This window comes from Argiope bruennichi, chromosome 3, assembly GCF_947563725.1.
Source record: "Argiope bruennichi chromosome 3, qqArgBrue1.1, whole genome shotgun sequence".
Classification (NCBI taxonomy): domain Eukaryota; kingdom Metazoa; phylum Arthropoda; class Arachnida; order Araneae; family Araneidae; genus Argiope; species Argiope bruennichi.
This window is the reverse complement of record NC_079153.1, coordinates 31230221-31251929: the sequence shown is the minus strand read 5'-3', so window position 1 is coordinate 31251929 and position 21709 is coordinate 31230221. Positions and strand designations below refer to the sequence as shown.

Here is a 21709-nt window from a genome sequence, read left to right as displayed (position 1 = left end):
CATGTCCTAATGCACTAATTTTGAAAATTTTTACAACTGTATGTTCTCCATAACAATATCGTTTTACTACTTCTAGCATTTAACTATCAGTTAATCAATTAATTTCATCTGGTAGGGAAATTTGGGAAAATTAAATTACTCTTCTAAAATATTTATAATTTTGAATAACAAATTCAAGATGTAAAAAATATATAATAAAATAAAGAACTCTTTAAAACAAAAAGTTTTTTTGTAATTATTTTTTTAGAATAAATATTTTAAAACAAAATGAAGTAAAATAAAGATAAATAAAGGGCCACCAGAAAAATAAATTTTATAAATCAAAGCTAACATTTTTGGAAATGATAATCTACAAATTATAAAAATATTATACATACATATGTATAATAATTGAAAGAAAAAAAAATTGTTCATTCAAGTTCCATTGTGTTTCTTTGCCCTTTAATATACTTGCTGCACATAATACACTTTTTTCTAATTTCTTTTTACACTTAGGAACAAAATATATAAAATATATAAATATAGTTCTATTAAAAATGGGCAAATTTAAAAAAAGATTATAATTTCTTCTTTTCTAAAAGCTTCTAATCATTTAACTTTCCACAAAAATGTTCTGTATGAATTAAAACAAAAAAATAAATTTAAAACAATTTATTGCCAATAATTGCAAAACAATCCTCAAAATAGCAGGAATACAGAACAATATTTAAACAAAACATTTATATAAAATGATACAAATATGCAGTAGCAAAATTTTGAAATTCTTTTTTAATTGGTAGAAATAATTTCAAGGCAGAAATTGCACAAATTTAGAAAAAAAAAAAAGTATACAGAATCATATATGAGATCAGAGAATTCCAAAGCTAGAATACATTTTTATTCATATCAATATAAATGCAAATTCGATAAAGAACCAAAAAACATTTCACAGCATAAAATATCTAATACTATCATCATACCTAAAAACTATTATCAAAAGATTTGATATCAATACTTATATCAAACTAATTTTTTTATCAATAAAAGAGCATAAAAATGCACAACAATCAAAAAGATACATGCATCATATTTTAAAAAATGAATAATATTACCAAATAAATCCATTTTTTTCAAAAAATAAGTAAACCAAATCTCAATTTGTATATAATAAAATTCAAGTATTATATAAACAGTAATAGAATGAATCCTTGCACAACGCAGATTTGCAAAGGGAAATTTTGCACTTACGTACTATCGTAATTGTTTCTATTTCAACTATCTATTGCTAAACTTTCATTCATTCTTACATAGTGCACTACAAACCACAGATCACATACACTACTAAAAATGAAGACAAAAAAAAATTGCAAAAACAATTACTGATGGCAAATTTTCATTTATAGAAGAATAAATCAACGAAGGAATGATCTCTTAACTGGAACTAACTGTAAAAGTAGGGATAATAAAGAAGATAAAGCACCTTTAACTTAAAAGAAGTTATTCAAATCTTTAAAAAAGATATAAAAACGTACTTGTAAAAAATGAATATTGGCCCAAGTGAAGAAAAAAGAGAATATTTTATAAGAAATAGAATAATGCAAAATTGTCTTCAATCAATGTCTTAGGCAAAAATTGCCAATTTTAGAAATTAATTTACATAACAAAACTACTATTAAGCAGAATTTTTTTTTAATCCCTACATCTTTCCTTTTTAATTAAAACATTCAGACTTGTTTGCTTTTATAATCTGAATTTTTTCCAACAGAAAGTTTTATTTGTAGAACATAGCATGTGCAATCTATTAACAATGTAAGGCCCACATTTGGCAAGGTTTCTCTGAACTTGCTTTAACTAATAAACTGGAGAAAAATTATTACATTGAAACATATAAATGTACTGTAATTTCTGAATTAAGCTGAAATAATAATAGCTGAATTTGTCCACCCACTTCAAATATTTCACATTTTAGAAATTAACAGAATTAAAAACAAATAATAAAAATAGAATTCAACTATTCTTTTCGAAAAAAATGATCTAGAAACGAACAATGACAAAAGCTGATCAAATCACTCATGTAACAAAAATTGTAAATACTGATGAACATAGCAAATATACCTAACAAATATGATGAGTTTACAGAATTGCTTATATAAATCGCTGTTATGGAAGTCAATCTTTTAAGCCAGATTCCTCTGAAAAATCAATAAAAATCGCAGCCTTGTCAAAAGATCTTGGCTCATTTCAAATAAGGTTACAGATTTTGGAGACAGTAAATTCCATTGAACAATGTATTATGCATAAAAGCATTATTCTTTAATGTATAAATAAAGAAAAATTTAATAATTTATATAGAAGCTCCATGGATATTAAATTAAAATGCTAATAACTGATTAAAAACAGCAAATGATAATATAATCACAGATCGTGCATTTAGTGCATTTTTTATACAAATGGACTATTCTTTAATATAGAAAGTAATTTAAATGCAATATCATAATTAACATTTTTTTAAAAATACAATATTTCATGGTTTTTACTATTTTTCTCTCTTTTAAAATTATTTACTTAATAAAGCACGTTGAGCAACATCAAAATAGAAGAAAGATAATACTATTTTCATTTTTGTTGATACATATTTTATACTGATAGATATATTTTTATAATGCTAAATAATATAAATGCACTCAATTAATCAACAGCAAAAAGCAACAACTACTTTTTTTATAACTTAGAATTATTCTCATCCTGTAACAAAAGATATGGTAAGGTAAATCCCCCATGTTGCTTAATAATCTGAATGTCAAACAATGTTGCGCATTTTGAGCTAACAGGGATGCCAAATGAAAGCTGTTCCAGAAAATGTAAAAAATTGATGATTAATCATATTTGTTCTCCAAAATTTTTTGTCTTATTTTATATTTAAAAATAATATCTTCTCTGTAGTAACTTGAAAAAGTGTAACTCTGAAAGAGGAAAAAAAAAAGGCATATCTTAGAAATCAAACATAAACCATAATAAATAATAATAACAATATGAAATTAAAGTTTTCTGGATAATAAACAGACAAATTTTTTGAAATCATTGAGACTTAATGAGCAATCACAAGTAATTATGACACAAATCTAGAATTCAGATACTTTGGACAGATTTCTAAGACATCAAATTATTTCTCAATCATAAAAACTCCTGATATAAAAAGTTTCAAGATATATATAATTTATCAAACTTCCATGAACAAAATTATTTTCCAGATCCTATAAATTATAATTATTTATGATCTTAAAATAGTTAGAAGGATAAAAAGCAATTTAACAGAAAGAATTAAAAGTATTCACAAGATGTAAAATATAATAACTAGTAATTATATGAGTTTTTAACTCTTCATAACTCTGCCTTAATATGAATCAATATTTTTAACACTGCATCATTTTAACATTCTAGATAGTGTTTAAATGTCATAAAATAGTTTTTCAGAAAGTTGTATTTTAATCTAGGATTTCAATTGATTGTTAGCTAAAATTTTCATTCCTTAAATTTTATCATCGATGAAATTTAAAACACTGAAAAAGACTTTTCAAATAATTTTATAAGCAGTTATTATCCAGAACTGAAAGTTAATAATAAGATTGTGGGCTTAAATTCAAGATAGTAAATTTTATTTAATCTAATTGCATAGGTTTTAAAACAAGTATAATTTTTTTCTTGAAACTTGCATTTAATAAATAAATTTCTCTATGCAACAAGCATTTTTATTTACCTCAGTGACAATAAGTACATGATGGATGACATTTAATACCATTAACACCACATCTACAGCCTCCACTAGTATCACCTTGTCCCTAAATTTAAAAGAAATGTGTATAGATAAAAAGGTATATTTCTATAACAAAGCATATAAACATCAAAAATATTTTACAGTATGCTTTTCAGGGTTATGTTAATTTAGCATTACACAAATAATTTAACAAGTAAAAATAACGAATAATGTTAAAGAAGACATCTATCAAAGCATGTCTAAAAAGCTAAATGTATAAATAAGTTTTAAATTATGGGCTCTTATTTTAAATCTATCCTAAATTAAGATTGGTAATTAATCATTTTATACAAGCATGTACACATACATATATATAGAGAAGGAATAGAATTTTGCAAAACACTGCGTGACTTAAGATAAAAAGATTTTTTTGAACATTCAGATAAACATTTAATAAAGTGAGCCTATATTAACAAGATTTGTAACAAAAACGATAAACTACCTTCGTAATATTTTCTTATTATATAGATTAAAGATGGAATATGATTCATTGATAATATTTCTTGAGGGATGAAAGAATAATATTGAACTTTTTTGATAAATGACATTTTAGAAAAAAATTGCGTTTAACTCTAATGACTTTGAATAAGCATAAATTATTGCACTATATATAATCCTAATCAGTAAAATAAAGCAATTAAAATGAAATTAAATAGCTTACACCAGGACCCCATCTTGGGCCTTTTGTAATCCAACATATTTCTGTAAGACAAACTGCACATTTGAGCCAATCACATCCCCATTTTTTCATTAATATAAGATCACACTTTGGACATTTCAATGCTTTTCCAGCTTCAATCATTTTCTAGCAGAAAAAGAAATTATACAAATTACTTATCTTCTTGAATATAAGTTACTATTGTTTTCAGAATAATGACTGCGAAAAAAAAAAAAAAAACTAATGATTGAAGGATTACAAGGAAAAAATTTCATTTTGATATAAATAATTTTTTCTTAAAATTTCAGTAATTTTAAATATTTGCCAATTTTGCCTCATAATTATATTTGAATCCAAGTGAAATTTAAAATTTTCTGTTTAAAAACTGTATGTGTAAACTATTTTCAATTAATGAATAAAAAGTAAACAAAAAAAATATACAAATATGAAAATGAAATAACAATTCAATATAACTTACATTGAGAAATTCAAGAGTCTTTTCAGAATCAGGATCTAATTTCTTCTGAGATTGTAACTTGTCTTGATATTGTCTGCAATTCAATCCTTCGTGTATTGTTCTGCAATTTAAACAGTTGTAATGGAAACAAACAGGACAAAGAAAGACATTAATGTTGTCATCAAACATACACCAGCCAGGACAATCTGGAGTTTTGCAGTGAAAGCTTTTCTCAGCAAGACTTTCAGCAGTTATTATACTTCGTTGAAGATATCTTTCATAAATCTCAGGGGAGACCAGCTAATTAAAAAAAAAAGTTTCTGTTATATAAATGAATCCCTTAGTTCATGAGAAAATATCAGTAATTAAAAACAACATTTTCTAACTAACATACAAATAAAATAATTATAGATCTCAAAGTATATTTGTGATATAAGCAGTAAAACTGTTTACTGAATTTTCAGATAGAATGTTTACTTGAACTTACTGCCTTTATTTCACGCTGTTGCAAGAAACTTTGACAAGAATATTCATCATCCCTATATGGGCATTTAACTAATACTTCTTCTGCATAGTCTATAGTTCTTGCTAAACAGTCACTAAAAAATAAATTAGCACAATTTATAAATACATGAATTTTATGTTTTATGCACACAATATAATACCATACTTTTTAATTTACTTAAATATCAACATGGATACTCTAAGAAATTGTTTATTCAAACATTTCATTAACCATTTAAACTGAAATGATGAGTCCAACTCATCATGAACTTTCTTGTGCAAAATGATGTTCAGCATGAGTTGCCAGAAATTATTAAGAGTTAATGTTTTTAATAAAAAGTTTTATTTATAAAAGCAGATTTTTTTATAAAAAAATATATATCAGTACCTCATCTTAATACTAAGTAAATTAAATTGTTTGCTTGAGGAGAGTTAATAGATAAACAATTGCAGAATAAGAGATTAAATATTTAGTCTTCCCAAATATAAAATAAAATAAAGGTATTGATGAATGATGGAAAGCCAATAATTCAAAGTAATCAGTAATCACTTTTTTTTTTTTGAAAAATACAAAATTTAATTAAAATGGTGGATATACATGAATTTGTCAAAAATTTTCTATATAATTTTATTTTAATTATTTTTTTCCAATTAATAATAATATTACTTACATGCAGAATGTATGCAGGCATTCATGTAACACAACACCCTGATCACTTTCAAAATCTCCAAAACAGACTGGGCATGTGAAATTTACAACATTTCTTACAAGATTTAAATTTTCCATTTTCAACATATGTTCATAATCTTCAGCACACTTTTTGGTTACTTCATTTTCTTTCTGGAAATGAAAAGAGAGAAATTTTCAATTATTCTTATTTTCTAGTATACAAAATATACAAAAAGAAAACATTGTAAGCATAAAAAAACTGAACTCCAAATTTTGGGGTGATCTGAAACATGTAGACTCATCGAGTTCGAAAAGCACATTTTTGGCATTATGTCAGTCGGTCTGATCATAAACATGATAACTCAAAAATGCATAGAAATAAATAGATGAAATTTGGTATTAAATTCTCCAAATTTGTAGATTTCTGTCAAATTTTGATTGAAATATATTCTGAGTAAGCCTGATTGCTGCCTGAATGCAAATGAACATGATAATGTCAAAATGTAAAGAGCTAGATAAATAAAATTTGATATGCAGTTAAGTTTCTAAAATGTAGTTCCATATCATATTTTGAACCAAAACAACAACTGCTGACGATTTGTTGGTCTGTAGTTTTGTGTACCCGTAAATGCCAAAATTTAAAAATGCAACAATGAAATTTGGTTTGCAGTTTTAATATCCAAAGTGTAGATTTTAATAAAGTTTCAACTAAATCTCTCAAAGGGTTAACTATCTGCTTTCACGTGCATGTAAATGCAATAATTCAAAAATGCAATTATTTAAATTAATGATATTGAATATTTAATCTTTCAATTACAGTTAGTTGTATGTCAAAATATGATTTCAATCAATTGAAGAAAAAAACAAATCATTAAAATACATATTTGTTTTTCTAGTACTTGTATATTAACCTCATGCTAGTCATTAATTGCCAAAAGATCACACATTAGATTCCTAACTACACATTAAATTAACTCAGCCCCTACTTTAAAAAAAAATTCTCAGAAACAATTATAAGTCATTAGCTAAAAATTCAATTTTTCTAAAATATAACATATTTAAAAAAAAAAGAAAAAAATATCAATCGCCGATTATTATTATTATTATTTTTTTTTTTTTTACAATTATAAGTTGAACAATCTGCATTTCAAAATTATTTTAGTCTGTATTATAATGAAATTCAATTTTAAAAATATTTTATATATATATGAATTTGAGAATTCAGAAAATAAAATCCTTTCAATCACAATATATTGTTATTTTACAGCATATGTTAACTTGCTAAATATTGTATTAAAATATTTTACTGAATACCTATCAAGAATATTTTTTTAAAAAAATAAATCATTCTCTTTAATTTAAGACTAGAATATATCATAGAATTCATTTATTCCTTTTAAAACTTCATTAAAATATCTAGAAGATAATATGATTATTTGATACTTTATTTGATAAAATGATTTTATAACAATAAATTTATAGAATTACTAAATAAGAAAAGAATTTTTCATACTTCTTGCACTTCCTGTCTATTGTTGCTTGAACTTGATGAGTCAGTAATATTCTTAGTTGAATTAGAGTATTCACCATGAATTTCAGAAGCTGAAAAAGTGATAAAAATTAACAAAGGAATATAAATTTTCTTTTATATATATATAAATAATTATTATCCACAAACTAATATTAATATCCTATATTTGTTAGTATTATAGAAGCTTTAAAATATTGCAATGGTTCAATAACACATTAAGTATTCATAACAAACTAATACACAATCTATACATTGAATTTATCAGATCCATGCATTAATGAACGATAAACATAATCAATCATGCATCCCCATGGAGCCACATTAGTAATTTTTAAACAATCTTTTAAAAACTAGATATTAACAATACATAGGGGCTGAATATTAATAAACAAAAAATGAGTTTTTTATATTTCAAGAATTGAAAGTAAACAAATTCCTTATAGAGATGAATTTTACAAGATTGTATATTCAAAATCCTTGATTTCAAGCAATTTTCAGATCTTTTAATCCATTCCTTCTACACTATTTTCTTATTCACTATATGTGTCTAAGAAATATTTATAATATTAAAAGTAAACTCTTATATGTTCCTGTTATATTAGGAATAAGTGCAAATTTTATATAAAATATTCAGTTATATGGATCATGATCAATTAATATACTGCATGCCATATCATGCATGGGCACATGACAAAAACATTTTCCAAAGGGCTGCATTGCACATGCGAAATGGACATTTTAATCTTCATAACCAAGTTGTATTGTATTGAATCATTCTGCAATTTATTTTATATGAGTGTCTGATATCATAACCTGTAGAGAAATATTTTTTAAGCATGGTTTCCACAGATGTAAAATGATAAAATATATCAGAACCACATTGCTTGTATGCAAAGGACTGCAAAATAAGCTAAAAACTGAAAAAAAATATAGTTAATTTAACCAAATCATACTTCACCCAAATTATCTGATGTCAAATGAATGTAACTTACAAAAATACATGTTGTGGACATTTGGGAAATATTACTCACTTGACCATGACAACAATATATTAAGGTGCAGACTACTAATATATTTATTCAGTAATCACCAGCTGTGCTATTACTCATAATATTAAAAGATACATTATAAAGTAAATAAAGAATTATAATATTTGCATAAATTGTATTACAATTTTAATAAAAACTTTAAAATGCCAAGATTAATTCTTGGCAGCTTTCAATAACATGATAAATGTTAGTAACTAAGAGCCAATACTGCTCTAGTTCATAATGATATAAGATTCCTAAAATTTAAAAGTGATTTCTAGTGATTTAATAAAACTTGATGACAACAAATGTGTAATAGATTCTTATCTATAATCAATGTATAGAAAAGGAATTTATTTTTTATATTTTTCAGCTTTTACTTTGGATTCAGATTTAATTGAAACAAATGTATTTAAAAATCATAAATTTATTTTTAAAAACCAAGCACCATCACATACTAATCTGACACAATATTAATTTTTATAATGATTACCAGATATCAGTTATTCTTCATTTCTCAATAATAAAAACTATAAAAAAAAACATTAAAAAGATAAATTCCTTTAAGCAATACACTCGCATACCACTCATTAGTAAAGCCTAATATTCTCTAAACAATTCATGCTATTATTTATTAGAATATTTGAAATAAAATACATGCTGCAAAATGGAAGATAAATTTTATAACTTACAAGATTTATCAGTATTATTTACAATGCATATTTCAGTTATCTCTGATTCTCTAAAAGCATCTTTATCAATACTTTCGATATTTTGTGCCTTTGCAGAATCAGTTAAATTTTCTGCTTTCAAATCTTTTGTAGAAATTTCTGTAAGTTCGTGTTTTTCTTCATTTATTATATCTTCTGTTTCAGAATCCTTCATAGGAATTTCTGCACAATCTGGTCTTTCTTCCTCATTAAGACCTGGTAAAATTGTACTCCTTTCTTGATTATTTTCAATATTCCCTATTTCAGAAGGAATTTTCCCAAAAAAATCATGAGAACTATTACCACACTCAGATTGAAGATTGCTTTGAGGCAAAATGTCATTTTGAGATGCATTTACATCAACCTTTGGTTGTATACAATTTTCAATGGCCGTATCTCCTGATACAATATTTTGAATATTTTCTACAATACACAAATTTCCATTTTCATTTTTGTCACTTTGAGATGCATTTACATCAACCATTGGTTGCATAGAATTTTCAATGGCCTTAACTTCTGATACAATATTTTGAATATTTTCTACAATACACAAATTTTCATTTTCTTTTTTTAATTTAATTTTTTGCTTCATACGCACTTTTTCCAAAATCGAATTTTGTCCAAATTTTGATGATGGGATTTTATAATTTAGGCTAGATGAAGGAACAGATTCCTCTAAATCACATACAACATGTTTTTTAGATTCAAAATTTTTTCTGTCTAATATAACAGTTAAATCCTTCATAGATCGATTGCTGTTTTCCACATTTGAACAAAAATTCATTTTTTCTCCTTCTATTTGTATTTGTGATTTAAATACATCTTTGGCAACAGAACAGTCTGAATGGTATTTGTTGGAAGTATTTTCTGTGCTAATTTTTGAAATGCCTGTATCATCAGTTTTAGTAGAACAGCAGGCATTGCCTGAAATTACATTATTTAATAAGGTATGGCTTTCTTTTACTTTTGAAAATACTGGTTTAAATGGTCTCTTGTTAGTGCTAGCAGAATTTTTCTGATATGATACAGTCACATCTTGTGTTGGAAAGATATTCTCAGAATCCATCTCTGCAGAGTTTGACTTTTGCGAACAATTTTCAAATACATGCTCAGGTAATTTCTTTTTTCTTCTTTCACGTTCTTCAAAATCTAATTTTTCACACTTTTTCTTTGGTAGATTTTTAATCATAATATGTGGATCTGGTTTCTTTCCAGAAGCCACTCTCTCACTGTTTTCAGGGGTGCTAGTTTTAACAGGATACTGCTTGAAAGTATTATGGCAAACATCAACATTTCTGTGAGTACTTTTATTTGCAGAAACTTTAACAAGGGAATATAATCTATCTAGGTCAATACTTTTTTCAAAGTTTGAATCTACATATAAAAATATTGGAGAACCAGGAACAACATCATAATCCATAAGTAATAAGTCATTATCAATTGCCAATGATTTGTTCAATATCCATTTTTGAAATGAAGTTGGTATCTCCAGTTCTTTTTCGACCTATTTCATTAATAAGATTAAAAAACATCCACGGTCAATCAAATGTAACATAAATAATTTTTCAGGGTATATTTCAAAAATTTTATTATGAATTTAATAATTCTTAAAATAAAATATTAGCTTTTATTTAAAAGTTAAAGCTTACAGAATACAACTCATAAGTAGAGAAAAAATATTAAAAAAAAAAAAAAAAAAAAAAAAAACTGAAATCAAATTTATTTATTTTTAAAGCTTTTTGAGAATAAAATGCATACCTAAACAACCTTCTAATTAATTAATTAGACAGCTGATATGATATTTATGCTATTAAAACTTTTAAAGAATACATTTAAAATCATCAGTTATAATTTAATTCATATATTTGCTACAGAGGCTATATTGTTAAACTTTCCAATAGCAGGTTTATTTTTTCAATTAATTTTCATTTGGACTGATTTGTTCTTAGCACAAAATCTATAGAAATGAGATGGCTTAAGGATACTACATGGAAAGTAATAAATGGTATATTCACTGTACTATTTATAATAAATATGTTAAATAGGAAATGCTACTTATAAAAGACATTTGATAACAAGGCTACTAAAAGCATTTCACTAATATTTCTTTTCAAATCAAAAAAAAATGTACCCATATTTACGTACAAAGAAAATTTCTATGATTTAAGTATATGTGTGTGTGTGCACAAAGTAATATATAAACAAATTAAAAATAAAAAAAAAAATTAAAAGTGAAAGCTGAAAGTGAATGGGCGAAAAGAAGAAAAATGCCTATAACATATGAGTGACAATAACATTGGAAAAGGGAGGAAAAAAGATTTAAAAATGTTGAAAACATCTAATATTTTCAAAAGCCTATTGCAGAAAATGCAATAATTCTTTTTTATGGTCATTATTAATTACATTTTCTGATGAATGATTAATGTGTTGATATACATATATACACACACACACACACACAAATTCAACTAACAGTATAAAGGACAGCATTTCTCCATCACTTAAGTGCATATATAACAAAAAAATTAATTGATACATGAAACATCTGATGAAAAACAAAGCAAAATTCTATCAAATATAGTAGCTACAAGTAAGTTTCAGAGAAAAATTCCAAGTCTCAAATATCATTCTTATCAATTAAATCAATGAATTTGATAAAAATATACTTTTAATGAACCAAAATTTAGAGCAACAGACAAAAGACAACTAATAATAAGCACAAAACTATCAAACAAGAATCATATTTATGGGATATTGCAATGGAAACTCATAATTTCTATCCTTCGTTTCATAATAATAATGTTTATCATCCTACATCATAACTACCTAGAAAATGAGAATGGTAAAAACCAAAAATAAATATATTGAGCAAATTATCCAATTTCAGTATTTTTAAATCACAAAATAATGGTAGAATAATTTTATCCTAACTCTCATGGCTTTGAAAGGTATAAAGTAATCTCCAAAAATGTTTTATTTTATTCTTTTCTCCTTTGAGAGGTGCAGGATTAAAATAGTTTGATTCATGTTACAGTTCTGTATAAGCCTTTTCCTTAAGATATACTTTCTGTAAAATAGGTACTAGATACACACATTGTAAATATAATATATTTACTGAGAAAAACCAAACACATATTTTAAAACTTTTCTTCAATAGTTTAAATTATTGCAATCAAACAGGAAAAAAAAAACATATCTTTTTCAAACATTTTCTTTGTAAAAATCTATTATTACACAAATTTAAGCAACCAACCTTCATAACATAATATCAAAATTAAAAACTGTTTCAAAATCATTCGAACATTTAAACTATAACAATTTCCAAAAGCTTATAAACCAATGTAATATTTATGCACCTAAATAGTAAAAGAAAATTCTGAGATTTTCTTTGTTTTCAAAAATAATTTACAATCACTAATTTTTTAACTGTATCTTATAGTTTAAAAAAATGTTTCTGTAAAATGGATGAAGCCACTATGCATTTTAGATACCATGAATTTATTGGGAAAAAACTGTATTCCAATTACTTTTTTTTGACAAGTTAGGAAATATTGGATGCAACTTAAATTTTAGCATAGACCTTTTTTTTAAATAAAAGATGCTAAATGGCAAAACAAAGAGCAAAATTCTTCCTAAAATCCTGATTCAATAAAAGAAAATCAATATGCAACTACTAATATAAAAGAGATGATGACATATTTATACCATTTTTCATAAACTGGTGTACAAGTTTGGTGAATAAATATAAACTTGTGCAATGTATCTTCATTGTACTGCAATTAAAAGCTATCAGCACCTACTTTAATTAATTCATTATATAAATTAAAAAAAAGGTGCAAATTTTAGAAAAGAATTATTGCCAAACAAACTAGCAGGGTGAACTTATTTATATTATTTTAAATAAATTATATAAAAATTAATTTAAAATAAACATTTAAATTAATAATATAATAATTTCAAAATAGTTACTAATATATACCTTTAATTTTAGAAGTCCTACATTCATTTTAGGATAAATTTCAAATGCAAATGGTCCAAGATGGAAAGCTTTTGCTTCTATATATAAATTTACTCTGCGGGAAGAAAAAAAAAAGCTTTAAAATAAAATTCAAGAAATATACATGTTTTAATTCAACTTATTTTTTGTAACAGGTATACCAGTAAAAATATGACAAAAGCTATGTAAGAATCAATTTAACATTTATATAAAAATTCAATAAACAATTACTTGCTTAAAAAAATAATACAGATCAAACTGTTCAATACAATAGATCTCAACTGTTTAATACAATTTTATTTGAAGCATCCATATCATATTTTATTTCCTCATAAAATTCCACTACTTCATTTCTATAAAAATTTCCATCCTTATTTACAAGTGATGCATTATGTTATTAAAAATTTGTGTCACTGATTTTAGCTCAATACCGATGATGATCCATAATGAGGTAGATAATTCATTCTCCTATATCAGCTATTGCTACAATTTTTATTAAAATTAAAATTGCAGATCAAAGAAAAAAAGTATCAAAACTTTGTACCAAAAAACATATCTTTTTCAAACATTTTCTTTGTAAAAACCTATTATTAACAACAATATCATCCATTCAAAATAATAGGCAGTTATTATATCTCATGTAATTTAAAAACATTAATTATTTCTTTAAAATCTCTCCAAAAAAGGGGAAGAAGAACATATATGAATAAATAATAAAGTTTTAATACAAATCAGAAAAAAATATGTATCTATTCCCAAGCAGTATTAATGAAATTAAGCATAATAGATAAGCAATAAAAATAGTTTTGGCATTAAGATAGGTAAAATCCTTTTTCTTATAAATAAAACAAGTGCTTGAATCAAAGAGTTGGAAATTTTGGCATTCAAACATAAGGTTAATAAATTTTATTTACCTTGAATTTGGGGGGGGGGTAGGAGCTGCTTTAAATTATTTCCAAAATCCTGATTTCTATAATGTTTTAAAAGTTTAATAACTTTAAAACTTTAATATTTATGTTAATAATTCAAAATTATTTTAAAACATACAAATAATCTTGAAACTGACAGAATATCTTTTTTTATCAACAAAATATTTTTAAACTATAAACCGAAAAATTATGGGAAAAATAAAGGAATATCAGAAAGAACATCATTGAACAAATAAAGAATAAGAGAAATTGTATACTTACATAAAGCATTTCTCAGAACTTTTGTAACGCCTTCTTATTTGTGGTGAATTTTCTGCAGATTGTGTATGCATGAAAGTTTGTTTCATAGTCCCTAAAATTTTATAACAAAAAAAAAATATTAAAACACAAACAGAATAAAAATATACAGAATTAAATTTAAAAAAAATTTTACTAAAAGGATTTTTTATAGAATATATAAATTTTCCATTAGTTGCAATTATATTATGCTTAAATGAGTACATTATATCTCAGGGATGCAAAATCTATTATAAGTTCATTTGATTTTATCAATTTTCTCTTTAAAAGTAAAATAATTGATAAAGCATTTTATAAAAAAATGAATCATAATATATTAAAAATTAATAAAACTACAGAAAAGGATTGAGAAAAACTGAAAATTCCCACTGCACAGAAGGAAAAAAATCAATTAAAACTAAAATAAACTCATTTTATTTCAGAAAACAACAAATATTTATAATTAAAATTTTTCTAATACTAAACAGATAAATAAATTTAACATAATATACAAAATTAATTTAATTATGTTTTAATAAATTGCCTCCGTTTTTTTCTTAAAAATAATGATGAAAATAAAAATATTAAGAATATATTTTCTATTTGAAATATATATTTTGAATATATTTTGTCTTTGAAAGAATATATTTTATCTTTGAAAATAGTATTTTCTATTAAACAAAAATTAAATGTGAATAACTTAATAATTGAGGGCAGTAAACAGTAGAAAGTAGAACAGTAGTAGTAGGGTAACAGTAGACAAGTTAAAAGTATTAGAGCAATAATAATATTGAATATCAAATCTTTATACCTTTAGGCAAATATGAAATGCTTTCAAATTCATCATTTGTTCCAGAGTATAAAGCAAATTTATTCTGATGCATCAATCTGGGGCTACAAGCTTCTAAAATTTTTGAAACAACTGGTTCACTTTGTCGACGACACTGATGCTTTTTCATTCCCTCAGGCATATAAGAATGATTACTCTTTTTAGCTTGACATTCTTCTTCTTTAGGATAATAAAGTCCAGAAGTCACCCAGGGAATTTCATCCTCAAGATTGAACAAATTTTTTGAACCATGTGCTTCTCTTTCCATTGTCAACAGAATTTATTTAACTTAGAAAGAAAAAAATATCACTTCTCTAACTTGAACTGAATTTAGCATATAAAAAAATTCAAAAAAATATTCTTGAATAGCTACACTTTTCAGCTGCTATCTAGGATTTCAAATAAGTAACTTGTTCATTACTTCAAACCTGGAAAGAGCAAACAAAATGATGTTACTTATATTATTTTAAAGCAGTTAGGTAATATTTATATTCATAAGAAAATAATATATATATTCAGAAGTCTATTGATGCTATCAACCTGATTTAACAATCATATGGTTAATCATCATAAAATATTAAAAGTAAAATGCAAAAATACAAATACAAAAATTGTAATTTAATCACTTCAAAGTACACACAATTTAATTCATTTCTTTATCATTTTTCTGATTATTGGTGTAGATGTGCTAGTAAAAGTGCTGATTTAATTCTATCTTTAATACAGCTCCGCCGCCATGAGTAGTAGGAATGAATGGACAATAAAAATTAAGTAGGATAACATTGACAATCATCTTGCACATCAGCAAGGGATTAGGGTTTGACGGTTTTCAAACCAGGTTTTAAAAAACCGGTTTTTTAAAGTAAATTTGTCACATTCGAAAACCGGTTTTTAAATTAAGAAAACCGGTTTTAAGAATTCATATTAATATGTAAAAATTTTGAATTTATTTGATTTGCTATTCATTCTATGCAACGGCTAGCAAACACATTTTTTTAACGTTACAAGTTGCGTTGGTCAGTGCTCAATTGCGCCTCGTATTCGTCAATTTATGTTTTTCATGAACATCCCTTTTCACTTTTTTTTCTAGGTGAAACAAATGCTTGATAAAGTTCATCTCGTGCTTCTCGTCGGATGTTTTGTCTATCGGTATGAAGTCGGTGCTAATAGAAACGTGAGCAATTTGACTGGCTCGTTTCGAAGAACGTGCGAAAGGAATAAATAATTCCCTGTTTTCTGTTTCTTGAGCACAGTATTTAATGATGTCATAAAAATTTTCTTCATACCACTCCTGAAAGCTTTTTTACACCACTTGAACTAGCCATATCAATATGAAATATTTAGTTAAAATAAAATGATGTCAGAAATGACATAACACTCACATACACGTGAAAAAAATAGAACTAAAAAAGTATCTAATGCTAGAAATCCAAGGTTAAATGAGCTCATTGTTCCACGTCTCACCCCTTAATGAAATAGAATTGTCGAAATGTGGTCTCAGAATCCAACCCGTCTCGAGTCACGACCCGTTTGCTTAATATTATGAAGGTGAAAACTGTAAAAAAAATATTAAGTTGTTATATTTGGTAAAAATAACGTAAGAATTAAGTACGTTTAATTTTTATGTTTATATTTTCTATTTTACATTTTAAAATTTAAATTTTATTATATAAATTTCTTCTATCAAAAATTAGTGTAAAATACGAAGTTCTGGCTTCTGTTTAGTGGAATTTTAAGTAAAACACAGGGTGTTAAATATTCCATATTTACTTTCGCAACATTTTAACATAAATTATGTCTTTAACAAGCATAGAAATTAGATTAAGAAGTGTTTGTTTTTTCAAAATTCCTAGAAAATGTGTAGATTAGATTATTTTAAATTGCATTAATATTAATAGTTAAAATAATAAAATTGTAAAATAAAAACGTCAAAAATATTTATTTAATAACTTTAATTTCATTTTTAGATAAAAATGAGTAAGTCGGAAGTTTGGGATAGTTTCAAAAAGTTCGGGATAGACAAGGCAATCTGAAATCATTGCAATAAAATGTTGAGCTGCAAAGGATCATCTACGAGCAATCTACATAATCATCTGAAAGCAGTTCATAAAATAATGGTCGGAAATAATATAATTGTTTAGTTTCTTGAAGACACTGAAGAAAAACTTACAAACCCAAAGAACGACTGAAAGCTGAATTTTCATTATTTGAACAAACGAATAAAAGAACAAAAAACTTAGATTTGTAATTTGATGCCAAACTCAGTAACTAGTGAGCGAGTATTTCAATTTCAGGCAATATAATGTCCCAAAATAAGAACGGTTTTTAGCCACCGTTCAGTGGATATTTTATGTTTTTTAAAATCCTATTTTCTTAGGAGAAATTAAAATTAGTGAAAATAATATAAATATTATTTGAAATTTTTGTTTGAGTTTTCGTTATTTTGTGTAAGTAATATGTATATGTAATCTTTAATTTTGTTTTTATATTTTGACTTTGATATTGATTTTGTTTTTTGCTATTTTATATAAATTAAGATAAAATAAAAAAATAGAATAGGGAAAAATAAAATATTTTTCCCTATTCATTTTTTTTTTTTTTTTTTTTTGACAAAAATTCTAAAACCGGTTTTTTTGGAAATATCGAATTCGAAAACCGGTTTTTGTATAAACCCTACAAGGGATACTATCATACCTGCAAGATCATTAGCAACTGTATTTGAAATTAGAACCAATTAACTTTTCCCTTTATATGTCAGCCCAGTATAGATGCTGAATCAACTTTACTTTCCCCAATAAAATTAGATTGTCTATCCTTTACTCAACTTACAGATAAATTTATTCTTTTGACATTTTGTGTCTTCCCTTGAATGATGGCTATATTTAAGAAAGTTAAGAACAGAAAGCTCTAAAAGTAGTAAAACATTAACCACAAATCTCATCTGCTAATAATTTGATGAGGAAAAGCATTTTCCAGTTAATTTACCAGAATCTAAATTTTAAAAAGGCATTATAAGAAAATAAATTTTAACAATGTTTTATATCACAAGAAATAACTACTAATTAATGAAGTAAAATTTCTGGGAATCAAAATCAATGTATATGCAACACAATCAATGGAAATCAATAACCTAATAATCCCTAACAGAGAAGGATAATCAATATTAAGCAATTCTCTTAATCTAGAATCAAGAAATTATATTTTTAATGAATAAATTATGACTATATTCTTTTAGGCACATTTACAAAGAGAAATGCTAAAATAAACCACATTTTCATGTTTCCTTGATAAAACTACATTTCAGTTTTCTTTAAAAATTATCACAGATTTTTTTTCACAAACTACAATATCAGTTAGTTGAACCGATTCAAATAAAAACAAAATAATAATGCATGAATATTGTAATCCTACTTTATATTAATCCTATAACAAGTTAGAATGAATTTTAATAATATAGTAAATTAGCAGTATGCGATACACTCCCGAGTATTCTGCCTAATGGCGGATGGGCAGTCCGGATAACAAAAAAGCCAGATAGGCTGGAGTTCTATGAACTCATTTCTTTGCCCACCAACACCAGAAGACAAAGTTTCTTTATACCAAAACTCGCTGTTTTATAATATGTATTTTTTCTCTTTCTATTGAATAATAAGCCCTCTATTTATCTCAAGTCACATAGAATATGAACATTTATGCTGTCCGGTGAATAGTAGAAGCAGCTGCCAGTAGCGTGTTGAATTAAAATAGAAGGCTTTGTACTAGTAGTTCAAGTATTTTTATATACTGCATTGCATATTTCAAGAATTTATTAGAGAAAAAGTAATTTAAAAGATATAAGCTATTCATATTTTAACATTAATTCTTAACACCTCACTTAAATGCAGGAAACATAAACATAACAGTAACATAAATTGTAGGTCTAAAGAAAATTGACTCCAACTGATCTTATTTTCCACTGATAAATGATTACACAGATATTAAAAAGTAACCCTAAGATATGAACAAAAATTTACAGCTTTTAGTTTTTAAAAAAATCCATAATAGAGGATTACTTTTTAGTTCACTTCCAATGCCTTGGCAATGCTGATAATGCAAATCTTTGCCTTTCTGAGTTAATTATGATAAAAGAAAACTAAGCCAGATAGTACGGTAGACGAATTGTCGCGAACCAGATACTCGGGAGTGTACTGTAGTTTATTACAGTGAATTAACAATATAATTCATTTTAACATGTGTTATTTGAAATAGCAGCTTCTTCAGGCCTTATTTTAAGAAATTAAATTAATAAATAATTTTATTTAACTGCAACAATAATAAATGCTGCTGTTCCAGATTTCTCCGATTAAGAAATCCAACTAAATTCATGTCATCATGCAAGCACAAATTATATTTTGGTTTAAACTGGATTTTATTAATCAGCTTTTTTTTCCTCCATAGAAGAAACAAGCATAAATTTAATCAACTGTTTACATTATACCACTTCATAAATACTACAAGAAAATAAAGTTTTTCATCATATACCAAGAAAATGATTTTGCAAGTTAGTTTGTATCAAATAAAATACCTTGCTGAATACAATATTATTTACAACACATTTTTATAGAAATCGTCATACATATGATATTTCAAAACCCATAACTGGCACAATATAGAAATTTGTTTCATGAAGAATGACCAAAACAAAATGAACGAATAGGAACACTGAAAAAATAATACAATGGAAAGGATTTTGCAGGGGAAAAATCATTTGATCAATTATTTTCTACAGTTAGTTGATAAGGTGTGAATTTTAGCATTATTTTCTTAATACCTATATTGATATTCTGTAACTAATTAAAATAGAGAAAGTAAATAGTTTATTATTATTATATCTTATATAGAACTTGTTAAGATGGGACACAGGTCAGTGCTTAGTTTTTAAAAAAATATTAAAAGAGAATAAAACTTAAAATAAAATTTAAAGTATTAAAAGAGATTTGGTACTTTGGGATTATTCCATTTACATTTGCAAAAATGTACCAAGCCTCGCAAAATGCATCAAGTGATTGGTGCCATCATAATGGTACCTTTTGGGGATAATATCAGGTTTGGCGAAAATGGACGACGGGATAACCCCAAAGTACGAAAATGGTCAACGGAATAATCCCAAAGTACCAAAAATTCTAATTTGATAATCATCTATGTTTAGTATTGGGATACTTTTTGTCAATCAATTTATTTTACAAGTTGCATAACAAAACAAAAAGAAATGCAAAATGTAAAATGCAATAAAATATACTATTTATGTCAGCATTACAAATATTCACAAGTCTGTAACAAAAATTAGTGTTGTTTATAAATAAAAAGTTCTGAACTAATATGATTTTTCAAATAACAAATTTACAGTAAATATTATATTATTTAGAAATAAGTTCACAAGAATAGACAGAAACAAATTTTTTTATAAAAATCAATAATCAAATATTAATAATAATTGTTTCTATTGACTTTGATATACTTGTTACAGTTATTAATGAATTATATTTCAGTATAAATATCATGCATGTTTATTCATCCTATCATTGCTTCCCTATCAGTAGCTAAGTCACGATACAAATAAAAGCTTTACAAAGTTTAATGTTACTTGCAAATCTCCAAATATTTGTCCATGGAGCTGTAATCTATTGTAGACCATTTTCTTTAGAAGTGACCATTACTTTAAATAGGAATCAAGTAAATATTAACAATATAAAAATATTTCCATATAAAATATTATTGCATATTTGCATGTTACAAATTTCCTAACATGAACATTTGTTTTTTAAATTTAAAAATACAGCATGAAAGAGAAAAAATATATATACTAGCTACTACATCTTGCAAAATATATTACAAATACAAATAATAACTATTTCCGTTGAGATGACATACTTTTTAAAATTATTAGTTAGTTAATTATATTTCAGTGTAAATTTTAAGTGTTTTTCAAACCTACTAATTATTTATTATAAACATCATATTAATGCCTGATATTTCCACATGATTGAAATTTAGGAATTAATTAAAATTTATAACTGCAATAAAAAATAATTTAAAAAAAACCTTTAGAAAATTACCAAATTTGGTTTCTTTTTCCACAGATCCCAAAGCCACAAACGGAAAACAAAACTAAAAGTTTAAGTAGTTCTCTTCCGTTCATAGATCTGGCATATTAATAGAATTTTTTAATGAAATTTTTGTAAGTTTAAATTGTTTGAACACTCGGTGAAATTCATCATATGAGGACAAAAAATGAAAAATATTTAAAAAATACGATGAATCGTTTCAATATTGTGATAACAAAAAAGC

The 21709-nt window shown here is 25.2% G+C and overlaps 1 protein-coding gene across 3 annotated transcripts; it reads right to left on the bottom strand.

The window, feature by feature from the left end:
• Window positions 1-913: 913 nt before the first annotated feature.
• Window positions 914-21677, bottom strand: LOC129963828 (uncharacterized). 3 transcript variants are annotated; one of them, XM_056078397.1, is made up of 12 exons: window positions 21478-21677; window positions 15365-15810; window positions 14539-14629; window positions 13331-13424; window positions 9334-10855; window positions 7596-7684; window positions 6084-6253; window positions 5396-5507; window positions 4930-5208; window positions 4455-4598; window positions 3737-3818; window positions 914-2942 (listed from the first exon to the last, which is right to left on the bottom strand). In XM_056078397.1, exons 2-11 carry the CDS (start codon window positions 15648-15650, stop codon window positions 3738-3740), a joined length of 2868 nt encoding a protein of 955 aa, XP_055934372.1. In that variant the 5' UTR covers window positions 15651-15810; window positions 21478-21677; the 3' UTR covers window positions 914-2942; window position 3737. The 3 variants fall into 3 exon arrangements, with proteins under 3 accessions (XP_055934372.1, XP_055934373.1, XP_055934374.1); XM_056078398.1 differs by lacking the exon at window positions 21478-21677 and adding an exon at window positions 21293-21380; XM_056078399.1 differs by lacking the exon at window positions 21478-21677 and adding an exon at window positions 21006-21050.
• Between the last annotated feature and the right edge of the window lie 32 nt (window positions 21678-21709).